Source organism: Petaurus breviceps, unplaced genomic scaffold (assembly GCF_028583685.1).
Source record: "Petaurus breviceps papuanus isolate PSGF00001 unplaced genomic scaffold, PetGlider_PUasm1.0 90784, whole genome shotgun sequence".
In the NCBI taxonomy this organism is placed as follows: Eukaryota; Metazoa; Chordata; class Mammalia; order Diprotodontia; family Petauridae; genus Petaurus; species Petaurus breviceps.
Genome location: NW_027187345.1, coordinates 3,114,367 through 3,132,394, shown reverse-complemented (window position 1 = coordinate 3,132,394; position 18,028 = coordinate 3,114,367). Strand labels below are relative to the sequence as shown.

Here is an 18,028-nt window from a genome sequence, read left to right as displayed (position 1 = left end):
AATAAGCCCTCCCCTGAAAATAAGCCCTCTGGTGTTTTTCTGTCCAAAAAATATAATAAGACAGTGTCTTATTATCAGGGAAACACAGTAGGAGTAGGGCAGAGACTAGATCTCACTCTCAGGGTAAAGTTCATTCTCCTATGCTATTTGCTCCCTCTCTAGTTTTCCTTCTGTCTTCCTCTACAAGCCCCAATCTCCTCTTATCTCCTTAGAGCTGGCTATAATATTGAACTAGAACATATTTTTAAATATTTGCAGTTACTGACTATAATTAATGTTTATTGTTCTTAACAATGGATGTGAGGTTACTGTCATTCATTTCCCAAAGGGGAAAAAAGATACCCCAAAATAAGTGTTTTATATGTATAAGAAAATGTAAAATGACATTTACAAGTCTTATACTTATTTCCTAATGGGATTCTTTTGAAAAAAAAAAAAAGATTAGTACTCACACTTGTCATCAATCTACCTAGTCCTTAAAACAAGTTGTGAATTGTTCACTTGCTATGGGTCCAATGACCACATTTTTTAAAAATTTATTTTATTTCCCATATTTTCTACCACCCACCAACAACAAATTAAAGCACTCCTTTTTCAAAACCCCATTAAAATTACAGTTTGCTTCTTTAAGAGTCTTCCAGAAAATCCTATACTACAGGAAGTAAAGGTAAGTACAATAATGACTCCCCATAAACCACTTCTAAAAGCACATCCAGCACTGTGAGGTTCAAACTCAAATGTGTCTCTATTTTCACTGATGATGAACAGTTTGTTAAAAAATAAAAAATTTGCTCCTAACTTCATCCTTAATCCTTCATCCAAAGTTGACTGTTTAAAGAATGTTTAGGGAAAAAATCCAAACTAGTTTTATACATCATTATTATTGTCTAATTAGGTAATAGTGCTTGAAACCTTGCACTCTTTATCACCATATACGGGTCATAGAGCACGCACACTTGGGCCTTGTTTTTTATTTTATCATTTACCCAAAAGCCCTCATTCACTGAGAAACCAATATGGAGACAAAGCATCTGCTGCATTAGAGTTCCCTAGCATCAAGTTCTTTGGAGAGTGGATCACAGGCAACACACTGATAAATGCCATGTCACCACAAGACTATGGAGCCTCTCCCACAGTTCAAGGTACCGTAAGTGTTTTAAAACTGCAATGCCTAACATTGGAGAGGCTGTCCAAAATCCTTGGGTCATCACAAGGGCAAGAAGCAGATGAGCACAAACATTATGAATCACATCTTTGTAATCATCTCCTTGGTCACTAGAGGGAATGCCCTTCAGGTCATGGCAAACTCTATTACCAACAGTGCTGTCTCCCTCCACACTACTACCCACTACCTACCCCCACCCCCCAACAGGGCAACACAGCAATCTGGTTGCTCAAGCCAATCATCTTCCAGTGTCTGGTGAACGAGTTCATCAATGTAACCATGGGATCTGACTCCTCAGCCCTCATAAAGAAGGAACTGAACGAAGTGGCCAAATCTAATCAAAGATTTCCTTTATCCCAGATGAAGTTCCTTCATACAGTAAATATCCCCTTTCTCCAAAGGTGGAGGGGAGGGGAGGAAGAAAAAACAGGCAGTACTCAGATCTGTGTCTCATTCTGGGCTAGAGAATAAGTGCAAATTACAGGGGTAACCCTCCAGTCCTTTATTCAAGCCCTTTTATACATACATACTGTTTACCCAGGACAACTAGGTGGCAGAGTGGATAGAGCACTGGGTCTAGAATAAGGAAGACATCTTCCTGAGGTCAAATCTGACCTCTGATACTTACTAGACTGTGGGCAAGTCATTCAACCCTGTCTGCTTTAGTTCCTCCATCTGTCAAATGAGCTGGAGGAGGAAATGTCAAACCACTTCAGTACCTTTGCCAAGAAAACCCCAAAAGGGGTCATCAAGAGTCTGACACAACTGAAACAACAGAACAACAAAACAACATAACTAGCTAAGTGGTTTGGGGAGAAATAACTGAAATACAACAATACACAATAAAAAACAAAATTGTAATAAATACACAACAATCTTATCAATTACTGCTTTATAGATGCAAAGAGCTGCAGGTTGATATATTCTGCTTAAAATACTTTAATATTCTCTTTAAAATATTTAAAAATAAAATAGTAGTCATAACTAAGAATTATTATTGTAAGACCTCTATTAATGAAGAGAATATTCCAGTGACATCCTTCTTTGTCCTCACCTCCATGACCTGAAGCCAAAATGAGAAGATACGGAGATACATTCTAGGACCACAGAGAAGATGATTAGAAACAATTGCAATGTCTAAATATCATTGCTGACTTGGAATTCTTCTTTTATATTTTTTTTTAGAGGGCAATTAGAGTTAAGTGACTTGCCCAAGGTCACATGGATAGCAAGTGTTAAGTTTTTAAGGCTGAATTCAAACTCAGGTCCTCCTGACTCCAGGGCCGATAGTCTATTCACTGCTCCACCTAGCCACCCCTTGTTTGGAATTCTTAACAGAAATTATAAGAAGCCAGAGAATTTTGGGATTGTACAAATCATAAGGAAGCTATCATTTTCTGGCTGGTCTCTTTTAATAGTAAGGTAGTTTGGTGTATTGATAGAATGCTAGATTTGGGCTCAGAAAAAGCCTAGGTGAATCCTGCCCTCAATATTTACTGGCTGAATGAACACTAAGCCTCAGTTTCCTCATCTGCAAAAATGGGGGTGTAAATACTTGTACTACCTACCTCCACAACTGTTGCAAAAGAGCAAATGAGAACATAAAGCACTTTGAAAATCTTAAACCACTAAAGATCAGCTATTACTATCAATGACCAATTAAAGTTGGTTGTCAGATCTCAAAATTTAACCATGACTTCTAAGAATTTGTTAACTTTAGGACAGGCTTGATCACAAAGGAAACCTCTTGTATTGAAGTTTTCAATTCACCAGACAATTCTTTAAGGGAAGGGACTTTTAACTCCTTAAACTCCTTTAACTTTAAACTGGCCACCCAAAAAAAAAAAAAGTGAGGGTAGGGGAATGTTATGGCATTTGAGAGCTGGTTGTAAAAATACAGCATGGATATTCCCTTCCCTGTTATTTGACTCTGATATCCTGAACTCTGGATGCTGCCCCTGGATCCTTCTAATAAGAACCTCAACTTTGCATCTCCCTTAGCACAGTGCTTTGCACACAGTAAGTACTAACAAAATGCCAATTGCTTTTCAGCTGACTGAACTAGAGAAAAGACAGGAAAATGCAATAGAAAGATCACTGACTTTCAGAACAAAAGACAGGTTCAAAATCTTTGAAACTCACTATCTGCACAATCTTGAACAAGTCATTTAACCTCTCTAGGCCTCAGTTTCCTGATATGTAAAGTGAAGGGGTCATACCAGATGACTGAAGTGCCTTCCAGCTCTAAATTCTAAGACCCTGGGGCTCATGAATGTTACCCTCCATCCACCTGCTCAACGGTCTTCAAATACTGGTGACTTTACTTATTCCCTCTAAATTAAGTTCCTTAACTTCTAGGAACCATATCCCAACCTGAATCACAATGGTAGTCAGGTGAGCCATTCTGGATGGCCTTCATTCTGCTCTTCTGTACTTGCCCTTAGTTCTTGGATGCCCTCCAGTGACCTCTTGCTACACTATCCCACATGTAACCACCAGCTCACTCTGTGCTGGAAGCAGCGACCTAGTTATCTCTACATGTTGCCTCCTACTTGGGATAACTTTTGAGGGAACTGGGTACAGAAAGGTTTCACACAATTTGCAAATCCCAACAGCTTTTCAACTGCAGTTTGCACAAATATCAAATCACCTTTTAAATATGATAATAACATTTCTAATTTGAGAATAAGCACTTTAAAAAATAAGGTTTTTTTTGTTTCAGAGTCCTGGAACAGAGGAAAGAGTTGGATTAAAGTTGGTGATAATCGATATAAAGTGGTAGGCAGGAAAAAAAGGAAAGAAATGCAGGAGGGGTGGAAGGAATTAGGGCTCCCAGAAAGACCTGGGCTAGGGCAGTGTGGTTCCAGGAGCTCAAGAAAACCAGAGGATTAACCAACAGTACCCAGAAATTGGCCTATTCCAGCTGGGCTCCTCCTCATCTTCCCCAGGAAAAGTGATGATATCAAAGAACAAATTAAAGACTAATTGACCTAATATTTTCCCATTTTGATTGTACAAAAGGAAGGAAATTTTGTCCATCCTTCAAGGTCCAGTGCAAATGTTATCTCTTATCCTTGCCACCTGCTGAAAATGATCCTGCCTTTCTCTGCACTCACAGCTCTCATTTGCCACATTTTACCCTTCCTTATTGTTATTTATGTTTTTCTCTTTTAGCCTCTAACACAAGCTCCTTAAAATCAGATATTGAATGCTTCACCTCTCTCTGGTTCTCCCCTTCTCCCAGCATACTCCCCTGAACAAGATCATGGCGGAATTTGTTTTGTTTTGTTTTTGTTTCATGACACCAAGTCAATGGTCTCATGAAATTTCTGGAATAAATGTCAGCCTCAACTAGGTACTATAGGGTTAGTAACCTTTAACTACTTTCAAATTTTTTCCATTTACCTGTGGTTTCTCTTTCTTGCTAAATTTACTGAAAGGAGTTAACAGACAAGGGAGAGAAAAGATTAAAAAAAAATTTAAGTTGAAGTGTAGGTCTTTAAAGAATGCTTCCAGCATATGGCTCATTTCTGCAAAATCGACTGATTTAATTCAAGAAAATTGGACCACATTTTTTGTTTGCTGGGTTAGAGGGTTTTTTGGTTGGCTAGGTTTATCTGGTTGGATAGATTGGTTGGATAGGCCTTTGCATTTTGGGGTTTGGGGCTAGGTAGAAAGGCTTTAAAAAGAGTAGTTTTTCTTTTTAAAACACCATATACCTCGAATAGACCTTCAATACTGAACAGATGATCAAGGCCCTTTCTCCAGGCAAGACCCCACAAATGAACCCAGAAAGAGAGCAAAATTTATATTCTTAGAGAAGCAGTGATCAAAATCAACCCAGAAAACTTCAACTGAGAAAGTCTCCCTTCCTATCCTATGTGCCCACTTATCGAAAAGTGGTTTTAATTCCAAATTTTTTTAAGTTCTTAAAAAACTAAGTAAAATGATCACAAGAAGCATAATGCTGGCCTTGGGAGTCAGAAAAATATGGGTTCAAATTCTGTCTCTGACACATACTGTTTGTGTGACCCTGGTTGTAAGTCACTTAAATTCTCAGTGACACCAGGAGATTATTAAGTTGCAGCAAAGATATATTCTCTCAGTAGAGGGAGTTCCCTAGATCCATACACAAGTCCATTTAAAAAAAGTTCAATATTTAAGTTGAGGTCCCTCTCTTATATGGTGTCAGTATCTTGATCCAGGTTTCCTCAGCAGAGATAATGATCTCCTTACCTCTAAATAGACCATTCTTTAATAGCTTTCCCCTTCAATAAATGAGATTTTTACTAAAAAAAAATAGACTTCAGCCAGGCCTAAGAAGATATAACAAATCAAGCTACTTCATAATCACATGTTCGAAAGTCTTAATAGTAACAAATATTTACCTTTAATACTTGTCTCCAGCAAATTTAAGCATTTCTTTTGGAAATGTTAGCAATACAAGTGTCATCTGCTAATGGTTAGTCTAAGACTCCAGTTGGAATCCATGTTAAGCTGACAACTTTAACAGGTGTTTCATGAAGTTTGGGCCACTGTACATTAAAAGTCTGTTTCACCATTTTAGAGAGCAAATCCCTGAAAGTAATATATGCTTGGTTGTCTCAAGTCACAGTTATGTAAAATGACCAAGGCCGGAATAAATGAAATGAATGAAAAGGGCATTTATTAAGTACTTTATGTTAAGCTAAGAAAAAGAGTTCAATTAATGCATATTTAAAGAAATCTAAGCCCTCTTTCCCTAAAAGGACACAAACATAGATAACCTCTCCACCTCCAAGCCACTGAAAGTAAGGAAATGAAATGCTTCCTTTCAAAAAAGGTTTTTCCTCAGGAAAGTATGATTCAGATCCACAATTTGCACGTTTTTCCGCTACGTAACATAGAGGGATTTCCCTCAAACAGTAATGAAAACAGTATGATTCCATTAGACAGAGGTTCAAATCCTTCACAGTCAAAACATTTCTGTATTAGGATTTGGAAGAATTTGGGTTTTGAACCCATTTCCTAATTTTGAGAACTGGCTGATTAACAATTTAAAAGAAAACTTTAGTTTTAAGAACAAATTTGACCTTCTGACTGTGGAGCAAAAATTATTTGATCAGCTACTTGATGTCAAAAGCAAACAAACTGGGTTCTGTCCCACTTTCACAAAAGCTCCATTCACAGGCAGACGAGCAGCTTCAGAAAGCCCAGCACACAGCAGAAAGCTCCAGAAAAGAATAATGACATAAACGAAGCATGTGAATACAAAAACCTCTTTAAAGGAAATAAAAAACCCACAGGTCTAACAAAACTTTGAAGCCTATACCAATATATCAGTCCACTTTTAACTTCAACTTTAAAATAAAAGAACGGTCTGAAGAAAATCTCTTCAAAGTTCGAGATCAAAATCCCAGATGAGTTTTTAAAGACATTCCAGAACCTAGGGTATAACGACTACTTCTAAATGAACAAATGTATCAGAACCTCGTTACAATGCTAGTAAAAAAAAGCAGTATGGTATAATTATTAGAGTGCTGGTTTTGGGGTCAAAAGGTCTGAGCTCCCATCCTAACTCAAATATTTAACACCAAGTCACTCAAGCTGAGCCTCAGTTTCCTCATCTATAAAACGAGGATAATAATAGCACCTACTTCAGAGAGTTATTGTGAAGGTCAAAAAATAAAGTACCTTAAAAAATTTACAAACTTCAAAGTGCTACATGAATGTCAGCTAGTATTGCTACCCCTTCCCCCACCTTCTCCCTTTAAACGACAATTCCCTTGAGAGCAGAAACTTTCATCACATCTTTGACTCCCCTAATATCCTAATATCTCAACAGCTAGGGGATGCAGTGGCTAGAGTGTTGGAACTGTAGTCAGCAAGACCAGAGTTCAAATGTGAATTCAGATATTTATTACCTGTGTGACACTGAACAAGTCACTTAACCTCTGTTTACCTCAGTTTCCTCCACAGTAAAATCAGTATAATAACAGTACCCATCTTGCAGGGTTGTTGTAATGATCCAAAGAGGTATGTGTTAAAAAAAATGCTTGGCATAAGGTCTAGCACATAGTAAGTACTATATAAATGCTTATTCTCTCCCTCCTTGGTACACTGACATGAATAAACTTAAGAAGATATTAAAGTATTTGGAATTATGTTCATGTCATCTTTCTCTCTCTCACACACACACACACACACACACTAAGGAAAGAGATGGTTTTCTTTTTGTCTTTGTATGCTCTGGCTTATGGAAGGTACTTAATAAACGCTTGTCAAATTAATTATGGAAAATAGAAATTAAAACTAGGGAGAGGAAATTTGGCAAGATTTATGAAGAAGCTGAAGGAGGAAAATCCAAGAGGAACTCAAGAAGGTCTGGGAAAAGAGATGGCAAAGAAAAAGGTTAAGAGGAAGAAGAGGGGAAAAGGAGATTGTTGGTAAAATAAGGTAACATTGCAGACCAGGTAAGAGGTTAGAAATAGAAAGGAGACACTGTGATTGTCAAGGCCCTAAGAAGATGAAACGAACGATAGCTCCATAGAAAACTACTCTACCCTACTTCCCCACCAAACAAGCAATTTGCCAGAATAATCCTCTAACGGTTCTATTGGCCAAAACCAACAACAATGACAAACACACTTTTGCCATGTCTAAAAATGTATGTCTACATTGGAAAAGTACAAACAAATGTAAGGAGGCAAATGTGACATTATAGGTAGCACTAATATTGGTGGAGTAAAACCCATTTTGTGCAATATAGTGCTGGGAATGGTAATCCTTCAAAAGGGAGAAGAAGCATTTGTATAGTTCTTACTATGTATCAGACACTGTGCTATGAAACTTTAAAAAAAAAAAAGTATTTCATTTGATCACAAAAACCCTGAGAGTAAGTGCTATTTTCCCCATTTTACAATTGAGGAAACTGAGGTAAATAGGGGTTAAGTGACTGGCCCAGGGTCATACATGTCTGAGGTCACATTTGATCTCAAGTCTTCCTGACTCCAGGTCCAGCATTCTATCTACTGCACTTCCAGCTACCTCTAAACAGGCAGGGAAGGGCAATGGAGGTGAAAGGGGGGTGGGGGTGGTAAATGGCATTGTATTTTAAGAAAAACCTTATAATACCAAAAACCACAGGTAGAGGGTATTTGGTTGAAGACCAAAGGTAAAAACCAGAAGGGACAGTCATAGAAACATACTACAGACCACCTAAACAGATAGAAGAGATACACAAGGAGTTTAGGAAACCAGTTTTAAGCCTGATATGGAATCACATCCTAATATAGTTATGACTGGAGACTTCAATTATCTAGTCATCAGTTAAGAGTTCTTACTCTGCTAAAAGTGGAGCAGCTAATATTCCTGACTTGTCTTAATGATCATAATCAGATCATTCTTCAAAACGTGAAGGAACTCATAATGGGAATTGCTATTCTGGATCTGATTCTTATCAACAAGGAGGAGTCGGCTGATGGGTTAAAAGTGATGGGACTGCCTAGTGGGAGGTGAACACTCCATCTCAAAATCCATTAGAAAGAGAGAAGAAAAGTCAGGCTTGTCTGATACGCACCTTAAATTTGGAGATGGCAGGTTTCAAGGTCAGAGGAAGGAGCCCATGGTCTAAAATTCAAGAGAGGAAATAAGCCCACAATATATGGAAAGTTCTCAAGAAAATTCTGAAATTCAAAGAGAAAATTCCTATAAGGAAAAAAGCTGGGGAATTCCCGAAGGAGTGTATGTCCCATGCTACCTAGTTCTTTGGAGATCAATAGATGGAACTAAAGTGCCGAATGAGGCATACTTTTTAGACATGGCAAAAGTGTGGGTTTATTTTGCTTAACTATGCATATTTATCACAAGAATTGTGTTTTACTTTTTCTATTGAGAGGGGATTTGGAGGGGGGAAAAGAAAGTGATAGCATTGCCAAGAAGAAAGAAAAGGGCCATTGAAGCATTTTTTTTTTCATTCACAGAAGGGAACACAAACAAACAGGTCAGCTTTGAAAATAGTATATTGAATTTATTACGTGTTTTTTTTTTTAAAGAAAGCAACCTATGTGTAGTAGTGTCATGATTTCACATATAACCCTTTTTTTGCTTTGTATGATATGGAAGTGTTCTTTTTCTGGTGTTTGTGAGCTCAGAATATATACATGCATATATTTATATATGTGTGTGCAAAAATATATGTATATATAATTTTTTAAAGAGCATATAAACAAAGGAAATGCAACCAGCTTAGATTTCGGAAGGACTTGTACAAAAAGTGGAAACACAAGCTAATAATGGACTATAAATACAAGAATTTGGTAAAGTCCTGCAAGATTTGCTAAGAATGCTAAAGTTTAGAATGGATTAAGACTAATAACAGTAAAATAAAAATCTAGGAACTACAAAGGAAGTTTAATATTATACTGAGGAAGACTTAAAGAAAGGATATGACAGCAGCAGAGGGTATATGGAAAGGAGAAACTGCTCAATTCTTTTCTCTATCAAGAAGTTGAGACCAAATATTAGGAGAAAAATAAGTACCTAGTTAGCTGCCTTTGATGAATTCAAGACACCCTGCAACCTAAGGTGTTGAAAAAAGTGAAAGATGTAACAGAAACACTTTGAAAGATTATGTAAAATAGGAAAGATATCACAGGATTAGAGAAAGACAAATATTCCAGTTCTCAAGGGAGAAGAGTAAAGAGAAATGAGTCTTCAAAATTATAGGACAATGAATTTGACTTTTATTACTGTCAAAGTTTAAGATTCTTATTAATAAAGGAATGATTACTGAATATCTAAAAAGTAAAGGAGTAATACAGCAAAGGGCCAGCTTAACTTCATTAAGAACAAGAAATGCCAGACTAACAATATTTCCTTCTTTGACAGGGTTATTACTTAGAATGGTAGATTAGGAAAATACTATGTATGGATATAGTGTACTTGTATTCAAAATATTTGACAAACCATCTCATATAACACATGCGGAAAAGATGGAGGAAAGTAGACTAAATAGTTAGGTGGTTTCAGAACTAGTTAAATGGCCATTAAAGACCAACAAAGAGGAGTCATTAATGGTTTGATGGCAACTTGGAAGGAGGTCTCTAAGGGCATACCTTTGGATCTATACTTGGCCCTATGTTGTTTTTACATGTTTTAACTTCAAAGTTTAGGTGGTATGTTTATCAAGGTGCAGGTGACACAAACCTGAGAAAAATATACCATGGTATTCAACTCTATCCTCCCTTTTACCTATCCTGATTCATTTGAATGAGATATACTCATTCAGGAGCATAGTCCAGTGATGTATATCCCTCTACCAAGTCTCAACAGTACATCAAGGCTGGTGCCCTTTGAGTTGGGACCTCTACTTCTCCTTTACTACCTAAACTCTGGGCATTTATGTGTAGCTATATGAGATCACAGGTTTTATGAATGGCTTTTGGATTTTGTCTCCAGTGAATTTCTAAGGATTTTACCGGCTATTCTTTCTTTCAGGCTACTCTATAATAGTAGGAGGTAGCCATCTCCTTCTGGTCAAGAATGCAGCTGGCAGCCAGGGAAAGTGGAAGCTGGTCTCAAAGGACTGGTATGCGGTCATTCTGAGCAACCAAGAGCAGCAGACTCCTGCCTCCCCACTTACTACTATGTTTCCTTAGAACATCCACCTGTTAAGAGAATGCAGTACTGAAGCCAGTACCAAACTTTCTGGAAAAGATAATGTCTGGCTTTTCAAAGAATCACCTCCTACTGTTTCTAGGTAGAGCTTATACACATAAGCAAACACCTTAAGGTTCATTTTAATTCTCATTTGCTTGCTATCAAGCCCAGAAAGTTAATTTTTAGAGTTCACAAACTAGAGCCATCAGAAATCCACATCAAAATCAGACTAATCTCTAGAAATAGCACCTGTTTTAGTGAACTTTAACTGAGTTACTATTTTTTAGAGTTTTAAAGATAGATAGAAGGGCGGCTAGGTGGCACAGTGAGTAAAAGCACCAGAAGACCCGAGTTCGGCCTCAGACACTTAACACCCACACATGAAAAAAAAAAAAAAAACTAGCCGTGTAACCTTAAAAGTTACTTAACCCCAACTGCCATTCAAAAGGCAACAAAAAAAAAAAAAAGATAGACAGACAGACAGATAGATAGATAGAGATACACACAGTCAAAACCAAGGGTCAGAAAACATGGGAATAGTTAATGTTGGAGGGGTTATGGAAAGATAGGAACATGAACACATTGTTGGTGGGTCTGTGAAATTGTACATCTGTCCTGGAAAGCAATCTGGAATTGTGCAAAGCGCCTTAAGTGTCTATCTATCTATCTATCCCTTTTAGCCTAGGGTTTCCACTGCTAGGCATATACCCCAAAAAGGTGACTGATGAAAAGAATGGCTCCATATACTCCAAAATAGCACTTTTTGTTTTAGCAAAGAGCTGGAAACAAAGTAGGTGCCCATCAATTGGAGAATGGCTAAATAAACTGTGATACATGAATGTAATGGAATATTTTCTTCAGTGTGCTGATTGGTTTTGTTGTGAATCCTGAGCTGAGTTTGGAAAGAAGCAAGGGATTCTAAGAGATGGAAATGAGGAAGGAGTGCATTCCAGGCACAAGGAAGGAAGCCAAAATTCAGAGCAGGAACAGAGGTGACATCATACAATCATAGATCTAGAATTGGAGGGGCCCTCAGAAGCCAAACAAGTTCATTTTATATGAGAAAACTGAGGTTTAAGGAGGTGATCCTAAGGTCTCTCTTCCACCTCTACTCATGGGGATACTTGATGAGATACTTGAGGATACCTTTAACAGAGGATAGATGAGCTAATCTCATTGATATCAGCCTTGTCTTTTCAACCATAAGTTTAATATCATCCACAGAAGTTTAAATTGTGGGCTGTGTCCAGGCTTGCTTCAATCAACGCTTTCGGTTTTTCTAATCTAAGGATTTCCGTGGAGTTTATAATCCTAAGGATTTAAGAATCCATGCATTTTACTGCACCAGCAAAATCTTCATGAAACTTGCTTCTCATGGGAAATGTGTCATGCTATAAAATGGGGACAGAAAAGTAATACAAAAGAGAAATTTAAAAGTCAGCAGTAAATAAGTATGCACAAATCAATGTTTTATATTGTTAGAAATCCAAAACGTTTTAAATAGGGTTTCAGAAAAAAAGGCAAGTCATTACAACGTAGGAAAGTGGAACTTTTTAATATATGAGTTAGCTATACACTTTGACCCTCCTTTCTATGGCCGCCTACGTTTAAACACTGAAATAATCCAGGTCACTCTGTGTCACTGTATTTGTAGTCCAAAGAGGCAGTATTATTTAGAAAAGTTGCCAAGTGCTAACCACAGGTATGCAACCTAATCAGTGCTCAGGCCTCAGGACACAGAAGTATTGTGCTACAAATAAATGCTCTTTCAGGTCGGCAGGGAACTTTCTTCAGAGAGAAATCTTCGTTTGTCATAATGTCAAGGCAACCTGATGCCAAAAACATTTTAATCTGCTCTTCCTTTTTAACTGGTCACACTGAACAAACGTAACAGGATGCAAATTTACACCCACACCCCACTTCATGACACCCACACCCACCAACACCACCCCAGTCCCAAAGGGAAAACAAACATATACATACACATGTCCTACAGGATGTGATAAATTTCCCCAGTTACAGTCAAGACCAAGGGTCAGAAAAGGTGGGAATAGAAAGTGTTGAAGGGGTTATGGGAAAGATAGGGGACACAAGTATATTGCCAGTGGAGCTGTGAAATAGTAGAACCAGTCTGGAGAGCAATTTAGAATTATGCCAACAAAGTGCTGAAAACAACCATCCCCTTTGACGTAGGGATTGCACTGCTAGGCATATCCCCTGAGGAGGGCACTGATAAAAAGAAAGGCTCAGTATACTCCAAAAAGTACTTTTCGTTTTAGCAGGGCTGGAAACAAAGTAGATGTTCATCAATTGGAGAATGGCTAAACAAATTGCAGTACATTCATGTAAGAGAAGATTATTTCACTGCATGCCTGTTACCTGGTAATGGGACATACAACTAGAAAGAGTCAAACCAGTGGCTGCGCAAGAGCAGTCGACTCTTTAGTATGTTGTTCAGTTGTGCTTGACTCTTTGTGACCCCACTGGGAATTTTCTTGGCAAAGATACTGGAATGGTTTGCCATGTCTTTCTCTAGCTCCTTTTTACAGATGAGGAAACTGAGGCAAAAAGGGTGAAGTGACTTGCCCAGGGTCACACAGCTAGTAAGTGTCTGAGGCCAAATTTGAACTCGGGTCTTCCTGACTACAGTGCCCAGTGCTCTTTCCTCTGTACCACCTAGTTGCCCCTAACCCTTTAACTGATATTTACATAAGGCAATTTACTACTAGATGGAGAGAATGTTAGTAACAGCTACAAATCCAAGTGTAAAAACTGTATCTTATAGCAAGGCTTCTGAAACTTAAAAAAAAAAAAACCAATATTTTTAGTGTTTCCTATCCTACAAATTTGGATTAAAAAGATGTGGAATCCAGTTAGAGCTCTGAAGACACCCCTCCAGTAGAGTATTAGTTTCTTGAGGATAAGCATTGTTTCATTTTTGCCTTTGTACCCCTATCACCTTGTACATTTCCCACCCCCCCACCCTACCCCCATCTATGGTTTCATCTATGTAGGGAATTCCCTAAAATGGAAACTCCCTCCACTAATGCAGACCTTTTAACACATTCTTAGAAAATTGCTATGGACACTGAGAGCCTAAGCACTAGTATGAATCACACACTTAGGACCTGAACCCATGTCTTAACCCTAAAATCAATCCTACACTATGTATGTTAATAACAGCTATTTGTTTCTAAGAAGCTACTGTGGATAGTCATAGGATTACAGATCTGGAGCTAATCCAACCACCTCCCTTTACGAATGAGTCAATCCTAAAAGTTAACCTTACCTTTACGAATGAGTCAATCCTAAAAGTTAACCTTTATAGAGGCTTTAAGATTTGTACAGCACTCTACATATATTATCTCATTTGACCATCACAACCACAAGTAAGTACTATTCTTACCCCTATTTTACAGATTAATAAACTAAGGCTGCATAAAGCTAAGGGACATGCCCAGCATTATAAAGCTAATAAATATGTGAAGTGACATTTGAACCTAAGTCTTCCTGACTTCAAGTTCAGTTCTGAGTAAGCTATCGGAACCCAGGCCCTTAGATTCGAAATCCAACAGCACTCACCCCACTGCCCTGGGCTGCTTACCCTAAAGTCAAAAATCAAAAACAAACACTAAACTAAAAACTGTCTTATCATCAAGGAGTTTACTACATTCTATGGAAACATAAAATACATGTCCACATGAACTAAGAGAAATCAGGGAAGGCTTCTCCTGGGGGCAGTCTCAGTTTCTTCATCTGTAAAATAGGAAGGAGGGATTTCCAATCCCAGCTGTAATAATCTATGGTTCCAATCCTTACTTAGGTATACCACTGGATGCATGAAACACAGCAATTACAAGAAGAAGTTAATAGTTTTAATTGTGGTCACACCCACGGGAGAGACAGAGTCTTAAAAGCTTATCCAAAGTTTGATCCTGTCATGAGAAAGGACACCCAGGAGAGAAGAGCAAAGCATCCTTGGGGTAAAAGCCGCAGCCTGGTTTCTTTCAGATAGAGCCCGCCCACACTACAAGAGGCTTAAAGCAGCCTTCTCGGTCGTCTCCCTAGGAGCCCCAGGGAGATGCCGCATAGGTTGCAGGTCAGCGCAGAGTGAAAGTGACTAACACCGGCTCCAGACGAATTGCTTAGGTCCTAGCCAAAGAGACACAGTCCTACCCTCTTAGGCAATTTCAATAGGCGACAAACAGATTTTCCCCAGGTCTTAAAACAAATGGAAAGTTCTTTCTCTTCATTTTCAATCCCCAACCACAGCCTAGGAATGCAACTTTCTCCCGGCAACAACACCCTCCCAGAGCAAAAGACAAAAGACAGTTAATGCTCTGAATTCCTGGGGTCAGGGTTACTAGCCGAGCGAAATGTTCCAAAGTTAACGCAGCGAAAGTTTTCACAGAGAAAGCGAATAAAATAAAGCAGCCAGCCAGAATCACGCTTTCTTTCTTTACCTGTTTAAACACAGCCTTCTAGTTCCTCGGGGTTGTTCTGGACAGGGTGCCTTTACGAGCAGAGACCAGAGCCACCCACACAAAAGGTGCGTTGTCCCTCTAAGGCCAGAACTAAACCAACAGGGGCTGCGCAGCGGAGGGCTGTAGAGTCGAAGCGCAACCAGCCCAAACTGTGGCCGTCCAAGGAAGGCCGGCACAGAAAAAAAGTTTTGCCGAATTGAGGTCCTGGGCGCACGTTCTACCACCCGCCGCCCCCCAAATCGCAAAGCAAGGGTTCCCAAGCACTCGGCAAACTTTCTGTCACTAAATGCACCCAAAGCTACAAGCCTTGCCACCACTCCTGTCCATCCCCCTATCTCACCCACCCTCCTTCCCCCTCTCCCCTGCTAAAAAAAAAGAAAAACAGCTAGGAAGAGGGGGAAGGGACTTGGGAAAGGTTCGGCGAACCAGGCAGCCTGTAAGCCAACTTTTGCTTCTCAGCTCTCTGGGCAGCTATGTCCCTTCGAGCTGCTCCTCAGGCTGAGATGGGTCTCTTTCCCCAACTCCTTCAAAAAAGAAAAGGGGAGCCTGATCCTTATCAAGCATTGCACTCCATTCTCTCCCCCAACCCCGCTTCCGACACAACGCAAGCGCCCCCCAAAAGTTGTTCTCACCTTTGGTCCAATCCACCACTTGCTTGGGGCTCCACTTGGTCACGGGCTCCATCGTGAGTCTGCCACTCAGTCCTGGACTAGGCTAAAAGGTCCGCTCGAAAGCGCCGGGAGCCCGAGTCCCGCTAACACCTCCCTTCTTAAGTCAGGGCTGAACCGTCTGATTCTCTTTTTTTTCCCGGACTAAAGACCTCGTTCCCAACCGTCCATCGCAGTGGCTTTAGAAGAGACAGTATCAGCAGGTACCGTCCTGTTCCCGCACAACCACCCTCTTAGCAACGTCCCTCCAACTCCCAGGGATGGCAAGCCCAGCCTCTTCCCCAACACACACAGCTGTGGAGCTCCTCCTCCAGCTGCCAGCGCCAGCTGCGGCAACGCCTCCTCCTCCTCCTCCACTTTCTCCTCCTCCTCCTCTTTCTCCTCCTCCTCCTCCTCTTTCTCCTCCTCGGCTGCCCGATCCGATCCGCCTCTACAGGTCCGGCCACTGCTGGCCCGCTCTTCGACTGCTGAAGCCCTCCTGCCCGCAGCCACTGACACTGCTTTCCACTCCCGAGCCCCACTGTCCAACACCGCTTGCTTCCGAAGTTGTCACGACGCGCCTTTCCCTCCGACCCAGGCGCCTCCTCTTTATAACGTGGAAGACGATTCCTGCTCCCACTGCGCTCTATTGTGCATGTGTGTGTAGGACACTTATTCCGGCTCCCCCAGAGCCGGAGTGAGAGGAGGAGATCCTCTCCGTAGCCTTCCCGCCAGCAGGTTCCAACTCCTTAATCTCCCGGGTGCGCACATGGAAAAGAGGAGGAGGGGAGAGCGGCTGTTCTCGGGTTACACAGTTTCTACTCTTTCAGTTGCCAACAGGATAAGGGAGCGGGGGCGGGGGCGGTTTGAGTGAAACCCGGGAGAGGGGGGAGGGCGGGTCCCAAACCACCCCGCTCTCTAGTTACTTTCCCTCTTTTCAGTCTTTCTCACTCACACCCCAAGTGGCTGTCCCTTTACTTTCAAGTTTCTTAAAAAAAAAAACAGCCTTCATCCCCATCCCTGACTGGCTTTTTGTACAATATACATACATTCAGGACAGTACGCTCGGTTATTCTAGGGCCCTGTGTCCTTGTTTTAATGGCCTTGGAAAAGTAGAACAGTGTTCGCCTATCAGGGTTTGAGCAACAAACAACCTACACGTATACACACGCGCTGCACTTCTTTCTGGTCATTTGAAATACTTTTAGGAACCACTGCGTTGTGATGGATGTTTTCTTAATTTAAAAGTATTCCAGTTTCAGCCAAAATGGACTGCTTGGTTTTCAACCCGTTCCATGAAAGCTTTCCTCCCCTGTACCTCGGCTGCCCGTGCCTCCCGTTCCTTAACCACCTCCACCACCTCATTTTCCTGGCTGAAATCTTAGCCTTCTTTCTCCACCGAGGTCAAATACCACCTCTTCCACGAAGGCTTACTTGAATGCCTCAACTAGGATCTGCCTGTCTCTGTGTCTTCCTCCTCCTCCTCTTCCTCCTCCTCGTCCTCCTCCTCCTTCTCTCTCTCTCTCTCTCTCTCTCTCTCTCTCCCCCCCTCCCCCCCCCCCTCTCCCCCTCCCCCCCCCCCCCCCCCCCCCCTCCCCCCCCCCCCCCCCCCCCTGTCCCCCCCCCCCCCCCCCATTCCCCATTTTATACCTCTTATGGACAGGCCAGCTAAAGTTACTGGAAAGAGCATTGGATAGAAAGTCAGGCGACCAAGAGTCCAAACTGTCAAGCCAAAGCCTTTGTTAAGCATTTACTATATGCCAAACCCTGTGCTAAGCACAGTGAATGTAAATTCAAGCAAATAATAAGATGAGCTATTGTTAATTTAGATCATAGTTATTTCTATGTGTTCTAGACCCACACTAAAGTATAAACTTGGGAAGAGAAAGCAGGGATTGTACACAGGCTATCCCTACCTCTTCCTAGAGGTGATTCTACCCATTCCAGCTTCCCTGAACAATTTGTGATATGCTGTATCCTACTTCCACCCATGCACCTCTCCAATGACCTTTGAGCGACCAGCTATGGAGACCCTCTGGGACTCTAAGCAAGACAGCAGTATTTTGATAGGTAAACTAGCAAAAGATTTTAAA

At 40.6% G+C, this 18,028-nt stretch overlaps 1 protein-coding gene across 2 annotated transcripts in view; it reads right to left on the bottom strand.

Moving 5' to 3' along the window:
- The window catches only part of CNKSR3 (CNKSR family member 3), a 110,406-nt gene extending 93,706 nt beyond the window's left edge, over positions 1–16,700 (bottom strand). Inside the window, exon 1 of one of the 2 annotated variants that reach the window (XM_069069628.1) lies at positions 15,921–16,700. Coding sequence is in view for 1 of the 2 variants with exons in the window: in XM_069069627.1 (XP_068925728.1) it covers positions 15,921–15,972 (52 nt within the window). In the remaining variant the exon portion in view is untranslated. The remainder of the gene's footprint in view (positions 1–15,920) is intronic. The other variant, XM_069069627.1, reaches the window with a different exon arrangement.
- Between the last annotated feature and the right edge of the window lie 1,328 nt (positions 16,701–18,028).